Below are 10,799 nucleotides of genomic sequence, written 5' to 3' on the forward strand. Positions count from 1 at the left end.
ACACACACACTCTCTGCAGTTTTAGTGTTCAGTTACTGCTACCTTTTTTGCACTTCAGCAAGGTTTTAACACTAGCTTTATTGTGTCTTCTGTGACTAAATCAAATCCTTAGTAAATCACCTGGCCTGAAAGATTACCTAATACCCCATACTACGATTTTTTAATTTGTGGAATAAATTGTTCCATTTACCATCATACACTGGATGAATGACAACAATACATCAAACACGTTACTGCTGAAACCTTTCAGGCAGAGCTGCTAGTGTGTCTCACAGGATAATGAATTCTGTCCCAGGACATTCGCAGCATTTCCTGTAAAGGGCAGTTTTCCAGTGATTCTGTAGATTTTCCCAATGTGTTACACGTTTGTGCTCCTCACGGGTATGCTGCCAGATATGATCGTCTTCGCTACACAATGTTTGGTAATAAGGATGATGTAGTTTGTCACACACTTACAAATATTTTTAGCAGAATTTTTATTTTGGCCTTCCTGCACATTCTCATAAATGAATTTGCTAGAAAATACAAATAAACAAGCTGAAAAAGCACAATGTACACCATAGAATAAAATGATGAACAGTGAGCTTTATATCCTAACTAGAGAGTATAGTCCACCTGTCTTCTCTAAATTGTTGTCCAATGATAATTGTGAAGGGGGTACTTGTTCAATTTTCTCATACCATTTATAAAAGATAATGTGCAGAATACTTGTGAACATTTTAATTTTAATCATAATGGTTGCATAATGGTATTTGTATAAAGAGGTTCACAAATTATAGCAGAACATTTTAAAATTTTGAAATGCATAAAAACACTTATTCAGTATTCATGCAGAGGACATAGGAAATGTTGAAAGGTGGATGATCACATAAACAGATGCAGTGTATTAGTGCTCAGCTTTGAGCTTGTGGTATTATTCAAGAGGCATGCATGCATGCATGCATGCATATCTCGTCCCTGTCCCTGTCCCTGTCCCTGTCCCTGCCCCTCTCCCTCTCCCTCTCCCTCGTGTGGATTGTTGAGTAATGGACAGGCACACAACCAACAACTTGTAGCCGTAATACAGCTGGAAGGATTTTAACGAAATTGATATTGTCATAAAAGCCTATGTGGTCTTGTTTGTAAATAAGTCGTATAAAATCACAAAGTTAACACTAGTGTTATTGTCCCAATGGTTTTTGGGATTTGAAAGAAATACAAGGGTAGTTTGAAAAGTTTTCAGAATGGATTAGAAAGAAAAGACTTGCCTCAATTAATGTTTTTTTTTATTTTTCAATATAGTCTTTCTGTACACTAATGCATTTGTTTCAGTGATGTTCTAGTTCCTTGATCCCATCTTTAAAATTACATTCCTCATGACTGCAAAATACCTATCGACTTCAGCTGTCAGTTCTTTGCTTGAAGAAAATCTCCATTCATCTAGGAAAATTTTGAGCTTGGGGAAGAGATGGAAGTCTGATTTAGCCAAATCAGGTGAAGAAAGAAGGTGTAGCAACAATTCATGTTTTAGTTCACGTGTTTTTGCTATGGCAACAACAGCTGTCTATACCTTCCTGAAAGATGACCTTCCTTTTTGCCAGTCTTAGCCCTTTATGTTGGTTGTTTACTGTAATTGATACATAAGATTATTGTCTCATAATTGTTTGCCAAGTGGGAAGATAATTTATCAGTAGAATCCCTTTCACATGCCAGAAAATGGGACCATTCTTTTTTGACAGTATTGACTCTGCTCTCATTGATGTTGGCAAATAAACATTTTTTCATTGCTTTGACTCATGTTTTGTCTCCGGGGTATAGTAGTGGACCGAAGCTTCATCTGTGGTCATAAATTGGAACTGTTGTTTGTTTCCATTCTGATGTGTTCCTGATCATGTGTTAAGTCACAGCAACCATTTGGAATACAGTCTTCTCATATCGAATTCCACTGTTAAACTGGGATATGGCCTTTCAGAGGACATGCCTACAGTTTCAAAAATTTTTAACACTTTGGCAGCAATCATCAATGACCATTTTATGCACTTTTACTATAATTTCTGGGGTAGTGGCATACCTTGGTCGACCGCTACCTGGATTATCATCTAAGCTGTCCTGACCAAATTTAAACTCATTTGTTCACTTAGCAACAGATGAATATGATGGAGCACAGTCCCCCGCTGTGTTCTGAAAACTGATGTGATATCAGTTTGTTTTCATAATTCTCTTTGTGAAGTATTTAATTGCTGCTCGAACGTTGAATTTTTTTTCCCCATCTTCACAAATCACTACTAAAAGACATTCGCACCACAGATGTCTACCCATTTCATTGGTGTGTCACATGTTTACCCATGAAGAATGAGTTGTTATTAAGTGGGAACCTCATTGTGCTAATGCTGATATCTTGTGGTGATTCTGTGAACATTTCAAACTACCCTCATTTGTCTTACAGTTCTGTGTTCTTACTGGCATGGATGTAGAATTCATCTTATTATAAAAGGGAGACTGTGACAAGAACAACATGGGGAGTATATTAATAGATACATGAACTGAAATAAAATTTAGTAGTGGGGAGCGTGTTGATGATGGAGGAACAAAAGAAGGGGCGGACCTGCTGTTCGCAAAGATTGAGGCCATTGGCACTGTATGATTAAATTCAACAGGGACTTACCTGGGAATGCTATAGATATTGTAGGGTAGTTTCATTCTAAGACAGGAGTAAAAAGACACTAGATTTGAGGTGGCATGTGGAATGCTGTTTCAGTTGTTGCCAAGCAACGGCATTGTAACCATTTTACTATGTGTAAATGTTAAAGGATATGTAAACAGTGTTAAAAAATAGCTTGTTATGGAAAGATCTATTAATTATGTGAGAGAGTGTTGTCTGAGCTTGTTTCATGTAGGGATTTTAATTTGTTATAGGAGAAGGCAAGCAATTTTTACCGAAACATTTACATGCTGAGAAGGGCTTCTACTTTACACTTTACCGTAATGAAACAACAGTGTTGCTTCAAAGCAACAAAGAGAATGACAAATAATCTTATATATGGAATTGCTTCATTACAATAGTGGAATGCTTATGCTTTCAAATGTTAAGCTGAAGCTTTGTTTTTGAAATAAAAAATCGTAGGCATTAATTTTTTTATTGTACTTAGCCTTTGAACAAATTCATTTGGTTATGGCTTGACTGCTTTGTGTAAAATGAGAATTATCTCTGATTCAGAATAGTTAATTGGTAAACATTGAAAATAAGGATAACACAAAAAATTAATTTTGTTCTGTTGTAAAAACCTAAATTTATCGTTGTTACCAGGTGACTGCCAGAATGCATCACCTGCTGGGAAAAGGAGGACAGCTGCTTCTCGTGCTGAGCCTGTGGACATCAGTACAGAACAAGAAGGGACCTCGGTACATCTGCCAACTCCCTTTACAGCTGTAACAATACTTGCTGTTCTAGGCTGCATATCTGTCGTTGTTCTGTTTGCTATTATCTTTACTGTACTGCAGGTAAGAAATTCCTTTGTTCTGTTTTGGAAGTCTTACTAAAACACTACGTAGACGATTTTCATTTGATGTGCATCTAACAAAAGAATGAGCTTTGCCTTATTCCTCATTGCACTCCTCCCTCAATATCTTTCTTCTCTAACTAGTGGATGCATGTGGATAAAAACAGAGCTAACAGTTAAAAGAAAATTAAGGAAAGCAAAAAAGTTACTTTTTCTGTACTCACTGAACTTTTTAAATAATTTAATACTTTTTAGTACCAGTCATTGTTTTGAGTAGACCTTTTTTTAATGTTAATGATGCTATATACCAAAGATTGCAAACTGCTTCTTCAGTTAATGTAATATAGTCTATAAAATGGGATGATGGGTATGTACATTAGGAAGATAGAATATTTGTCCCTCAGAACGTTTGAGTTAATTAGACAGCGTAGCAAGTAGTGTGTGGCTGCATGTTGCCAAGAAACAAAACTATACCTGAGTTTACTATTTCAGAACCTGTACAGCCATGTATTGATTCTGAAATTGTTTCTGTGATTTTTCTCATCAGTGGTTAATGTTTTTGTTCTAAACTTAATTGTAGTACGAACAGACACTATCGAACACAAAGTTAACAGTCTTCAGTGAGAGATTAAACTATGTAATAGTCCAGAAAATCAAACAATAATAGTTTCAGATCGAAATTAAAAAAAATCCAAGCACAAGTACTTCATTGTGCAATAATAAAATTAAGCACAGTTCTATATAAGTGTTACAGTGGTGAAAACTATATGCTCATCACATTGAAGCATTATATGGAAATATTATACTAGCCCATGGGGTGTAAATAACTGGCCCACCACTCTAGTCGTGCAGATGTCAGAAAGCATGCCAATCTCTATCCAACTAAAGTCCAAGTAAACAGCAACAGTGGTCATAGCTTGCTCCATTGAGGCAGTGGTAGATACAGCTAGTGAAGGAAAAACTGAAAGCGAGACAACTACTGGTTAGCCTTATATTGACCTGTACTGCAATTTCCCACTCCCCAAAAGCCATGGACCTTGTTGAGATAAAAGACTCGTGTGCCTCAGCTGTGTCATTGGTGCAACCACATGAGAGGAGTATCTGTGAAGAGACCGGACTAGTCTTTAGCTCCTGAAGAGGGGCAGCAGTGTCTGTAGTAGTTGTAGGGGCAACAGACAAGGTGACAGACTGATATGGGTTTCTAACATCAGCCAACATGGCCTTGCTTTGCTGATACAGCGAATACCTGAAAACAAGGGAAAATAACAGCCATATTTTTTTTCTCAATGGCATGAAACTCTGCTGTATGGCTTAACGATGATGTCATCCTCTTGGGTATAATAATTTGAAGGTAAAATAATCTCCAACTTGAATCTCTGGTTAGGGACTAATGAGGAGGATATCATCAGCAGGAAAAATAAAACTAGCATTCAGTGGGTCGAAGTGTGGAATCTTAGATCCTTAATGGTGTAGGGAGTTAGAGAATTTAAAATGAGAAATGGATATGTTGAAGTTAGATAGTGGGAATTATGTTAAGTGAATGTTCCATTGGTTCATGTTAGAATACCATTATAATCAATGAAAAGTGCTAATTTGCTTTTGTTCTACAATATTAATATATTGTGTTAACCAGTTCTCAGCTTACAACGCCCTCATTAGTTATTATGTGACTTGTGTAAATGTCTGATGACGGCCTTATAAGCCAAAAACCAGATAACACAATAAATTAATACTATAGAACAAAAGTAAATTACCACTTTTCATTTATTATAGTGGGAATTAGCGAAGTTGAGTGGCAGGAGGAACAGGACTTCTGGTCAGGTGAGTATAGGGTTATAAATACAAAATCAAACATGGGTAATAAATAATGAATAAGAAACGGCAGTAAGGTACAATGGCTAACTCACCTGTTTCATTGCAGCTAAAATAGAAACAAAGCCAGCAATCGTCACAATAGTACATGTTTATATGCTCTTAAGGTGGTGATGAAATCGAAACTATGTGTAGTGTGATAAAAGAAATCATTAATGTAGTTAAGGGAGACAAAAATTTGATTGTGATGGGGTCAGTGGAATTCTATAGTAGGGAAAGGAAGAAAAGGGAAAATTGTTGGAGAACATGAGCTGAGAGAAGGGGATGGAAGAGGAAGCTGCCTTGAAGAATTTTGTGCAGACCATAATTTAATCATTGACAACACTTGGTTTAAGAATTGCGAAAGAGGGCTGTATATGTGGGAAAGACCTGGGCACACAGGAAGTTTCCAGACTGATGATAATGGTAAGGCAGAGATTTCAAAACAAGATTTTAAACAGTAAGACATTTCTAGGTGCAGGTGTGGACTCTGACCATAATGTATTGGTTATGAACTGCAGTGCAATATTGAAGAAATTACAAAGAGGTAGGAAACTGAGGAGGAGGGAGCTGGATAAATTGAAGGAACTACATGCTGTTCACAGTTTCAGAGGGACCTTTAGGGAATAATGAAATGAGACAAGTAAAAGGAATAAAACACAAAACAGATGGGTAGCTCTGAGAGATAAAGTAGGGAAAGCACCAGAAAACCACAAGGTCTAGTAAAAATTCCTTGATAACCTAGGAGATACTAAATTTAAATGAGGAAAGGAGAAAATATAAAAATGCAACAAACATAGCAGGAGAATTGAATACCATTGTCTAAAAAATGAGATTGATAGGAAGTGTAATATGGCAAAGCAGGAGTGGCTAGAAGTCAAATGCAAGACAGTAGTCTTAATGGCACAACTTGACTAAACAAAGGGAACAGTTGATAGGACACATCCTGAAGCTTTAAGGAATTGTCAGTTCATTAATGGAAGAAAGTGTTTAGGGTAAAATTGGTAGGAGGAGGGTGAGAGGGATAAATAGTGTAAGCACCTGCCATTGGACATCAGCTGTGTTAGTTACGCAGAGATGAAGATGACCACCACCACCACCACCAACAACAACAACAACAACAACAACAACAACATGGAATTTCATTTTTTGGCCTGTGATATCAGCACCTCCCCCATCAGGGGTGGTCTCATCAGATATGAGTATGATTACTCAAAGTGATCTGTTTGTATCTTCCATTTGCACTTCCATTGGGATCACTGAAGTTTTCATATCCATTGATACTGTTTCAAATGTTTTAAGATCACATGCATTGCAGCTGAACTTTTAGAGTGCTATTTATATATTGCAAAAGATCACACCAGACATTGTAGGCTGTAGATAGGCATTTTATTTAGCATTTTCAGCCATAATGTACAAATTAACCATGCTACAAAGTTGTGTATGTAATTTTTGTTTCAATGTTATATTGTGTGCAAGTATGGATATCTGCTCTGAACAATTACTTATCAAGTGCATCCTAAATTTCTATAACAATTAAGCAGTTCATACACATCATATATAATTATGACATCCAATGAACAACTTCCTAGCTTCACCATATTCCTTTCATCAGATGAGTTGTCAATGAGTATTCTGCTTTAATTAGTACCAATGCCCATTCTCTGCCTGTCTCCTAAATGTATTCATCCTTCTGTTGTCTGGATTGCCATAATATGCGACGGTTAGTGTAAAAAAAACTTGTTTGTTTAACGCAAACATGTTGTTAAACAGTTCAGATAGCAATCATCATCATGTAACAAGCACAGATTTATTGTTGTCATGGCTTCAAAATTGATGTTTACTTCTTTTCAGATAAAATCACAAACATGGAATGGCCTGAATAGATGCAGCAGTGGATATGAGAAACTTTCAAAACGGAAGTGCAAAGTTGGTGTAAACAAGGTGTCTGTTGTTCCTGAAGATGGTGATTTTACAGAGGATGACGATGAGGAAGTACAGCTATTCACTAAAACGTAGTACTGAATTTCTGCTACTTCTAAGCAACTCAGGCGACAAATTCCTAAATAATAGGGGAGACTGTGAATATGTTAAAAGTCGAGCAGTTACCTCCTTTCGGGAGGGGGTAAATTACTGGGTGTATTATTGCCTCTTTTAGCTGCAGAAACCATTCTCCCCTTTATTTTACATTGACACAACTGATATGAAGTGTTGGCTGACTCGGTAACTTCAATTTGGTCCCTTGAGTGATTAAACGTCTTTGGATGTCATCATTTACCTTCCTCATAGTACTGCCTGATGATGCTAATTGTTATTTTATGGATTGTGACTTTAATTATACCAAAATGACTTCCTGGTATTTTAGCATAAAATTTTATTTGAAAGAAACTGTTTTGTAAGTGGAAGATGTGAAGGTGCCCTACATACTCAAAAGTAAATCCGATGTGTAAAAACAGGAGACACAAAAATTTGGAAGTGTGTTAAGTGCCTATAAATGCATGTATCATCCTCAAGGATAAATGTAGATCTTAGGAATAATAATTAAGCAGAATATGCCAAATTTTTTTTAAACAGTTACGTGGGATCAGACGAGCTGCTGCTCTTACTAGCTATGTTTATAATGGCAGCAATTAGAACTCCAGGACTGGTTACTGTGAAGTTGTGTTTCTTATGGAGCAACTGTACTGTACTGTACTGGAACATCATTGGCCGTAGAAGAATCTCTTTTGTATGAGCAGTTTCCATAACCCAATAATATTTTTATTTTTATATTTTGCTATCATTTATTTCTTTAAAACCTTACTCAAGATAGCTTTAAAACAGTGTGTTATTGCAGCTTACTGTTATCAAAACATAGATGTGCAAAAATATATTTTTATTGTTGTGATTGTAGTTTGTACATTGAAAGCAGGAATTCATTTTTATAAAAAGTCCAAATTTTGAAATAAATGGAAATATATTACATTTACCTTGCAGTTTGAAATGTGTCTGTTAATCCTTTGTTGTCATAAATAAGCGTTCCAGTGGAATAAAAAGTTTTGTTTTATCTGTTGGCTGTCTAAAAGTTTTATAGTTCCAAACTTTAAATTAGTAGTGTGTGACCAAGGTGAAAAAAGCATCCCTAGTGCTAAGGAAAAGAAAAGGTGAAAAGTGGAAATGAGTGAGTAGTTGTGATATTTGTGTGTTTGTCTATGGAAGAAATCAGATATTGAGTGTAAGTGTTAATACCAAGTGTGATCGTTTGCTTTTATCATTATGATACAGACTGCTGGTGGTACTTTAAATTATTGTCTCATGAGATTTTTCATGACAATGGTGTGATATGAGCTATTGATGGAAAAATTGAAATAAATCATTTATTCATCATGGCTGTTAGGTAGTAAGATAATGAAGCAGTTTACCAGCTGGCAAATTGGCTTTCCTAAGCATGTACCTTGCAGTGCAGGTAATATAGTTACATAATAAATGTGTTGATCTTTACGTCAAGGTGTGTTTTAAATAAAAAAACATAAATCATAAAACTTTATGTACCATAGCCTTGACATGTAATAAAATTTAATAAATTATATTGATATTTTTATTAATAAAATGATTTTTGAATATAATGAAAATAAAATAATATATGTAGTTTTAATTTTTTCTGTAATTTTCTGTGTTACTTTGTTTCATCTTGATACTAGTATAGCTTCCAGAACGTTCACAGATTGAATTAAAGAGTACAAGTAATGTAAATTACTGTGTACATAAATGTAAAAAAGTGTTTGTACATGAGTGAGATAAAAGGCTTAAATATTTATATACATATATATATATATTTGTATTATGTGAAAAATACTGTAACATATCATTATGTGGTTTAGGGTTCCAGTGAATGTATGATGCACACAATGGAAACAGAGTATGAGATGAAGAATTTAAATAAATTGAAGCTTTAAAACATGTATTTTATGTGGATGCATGAGTTGCTTGTAATTTTGTTTAAGAAGAATCTAATTTTTTTCTTTCACATGCACCACAATCCACCAGACATTCCATAATTGTTACATTATAAAAGTCACTCTTTAGGTATAAGGAAATTACTCTTAACCATTATGTCAGTATATTTTTTTTCCCCTGTTGTGTGCTAAATATATTTTTGTCAACCTTCAATGCATTTGCTTTACTCATTCATTAATGTTGAGAATTATAATGGTTAAAAAAACTAAACAGTGAAACAAGGTGGAACACTCAAGTAATTAAATCTCCATTAATCTTACATGTGGCATTGTGAATAATGAATGGAAGAGACCATACTGAATTAATGAATTCTTTAACAGTAACACTCATAAAAAGTTGTTTGAATGTGAAAGTGTTATCAGTTCGAACTTCTCTGGTAACTCATTGTCACCTCCCTCTCCATTTAGAGACGATGCACCAATTCACTGTCATGATGTGGCTAAGGCTAACTGATTTAGGGGCCTACCTCATTTGGCAAATTGTTGAGGAATGCTTAGTTGACAGTCACACTTCTTGCAGCGATTAAACTTAAACTTGAAATTGAAATTATACCCATGAACCTCTTTCTATTTCGAGAAGAGAGAGAAGACTTGTAACCAGAGTTGCTGCTGTGATCCATTGTCATACCTCCACGAATAACACACAAAAGTAGTATTTAATACAATTTGTTGCTGCAAATTTCAACAGTGGATAACTGTTAGGACATCACTAACTACAGGAATGACAACAATTATTTTACTTTACATTATAATTAATAGTAAGTTATGGAACTGGTACAAGTACATTTTTGTGTAATGTTTTTTTTATGATATTAAAATGATATTTAATAAAAAATGGAGATTAGAGAAATATCATTTTCATATGTGGATTCATGTCCTGCCATTACCATGCCTGCCAACCATGGTATTTTATTGTTTTTGCAGTTTCACACATGAAAGAAATTCTCCTTGAGATGAAAGGCAATCTGGGAATCCACCAGCAACCACTAATGAATAAAACCTGCTCCTGAAATGCTTGTTGATGCTCACTGTAAGATCTTTGGCTGATTATCATTTAGTGGTTTTTGTGATGTTTCATGAGCCCACATGACAAGCAGAGTCAAATATTCCTCCTACATTGCTGGAGTATTAAAGATTCACCTACCATTGCTAGAGGGTGAAACTTTGATGGTGCCACTCACTCGTGCTAGTGAAACATCAGAAAACCACGAAATGCTGAAGATACCAAGATGAGCTCCAACAGGCAACATGTAAAGAAGTGGCTACTAAAGTTTTATAAACACATTTACACTTCACAGATGCATTAAAGCAGGTGCATTTTGCACTTAACAGAATGCATGTGTATGGTTAAGACTGGAATGATTATAATATCTGAAATCTTACACAAAGTTTTTTCTGTCAGGAAAAACGTAACCTGTGAATTATGAGACTATTGTCAGAAGGAAACACTGAATAGAGAAGTATATGTAATTTA

General features: G+C 35.3%; 1 protein-coding gene across 1 annotated transcript in view; it reads left to right on the forward strand.

Moving 5' to 3' along the window:
• LOC126199109 (furin-like protease 2) overlaps nucleotides 1-10,164 on the forward strand; it is a 456,386-nt gene extending 446,222 nt beyond the window's left edge. Inside the window, exons 19-20 of the mRNA XM_049935863.1 lie at nucleotides 3,287-3,480; nucleotides 7,185-10,164. Of these exons, the coding sequence (XP_049791820.1) occupies nucleotides 3,287-3,480; nucleotides 7,185-7,349 (359 nt within the window). The 3' untranslated portion in view covers nucleotides 7,350-10,164. The remainder of the gene's footprint in view (nucleotides 1-3,286; nucleotides 3,481-7,184) is intronic.
• Nucleotides 10,165-10,799: the final 635 nt, after the last annotated feature.

This window comes from Schistocerca nitens, chromosome 8 (assembly GCF_023898315.1).
Source record: "Schistocerca nitens isolate TAMUIC-IGC-003100 chromosome 8, iqSchNite1.1, whole genome shotgun sequence".
Taxonomy (NCBI): Eukaryota; Metazoa; Arthropoda; class Insecta; order Orthoptera; family Acrididae; genus Schistocerca; species Schistocerca nitens.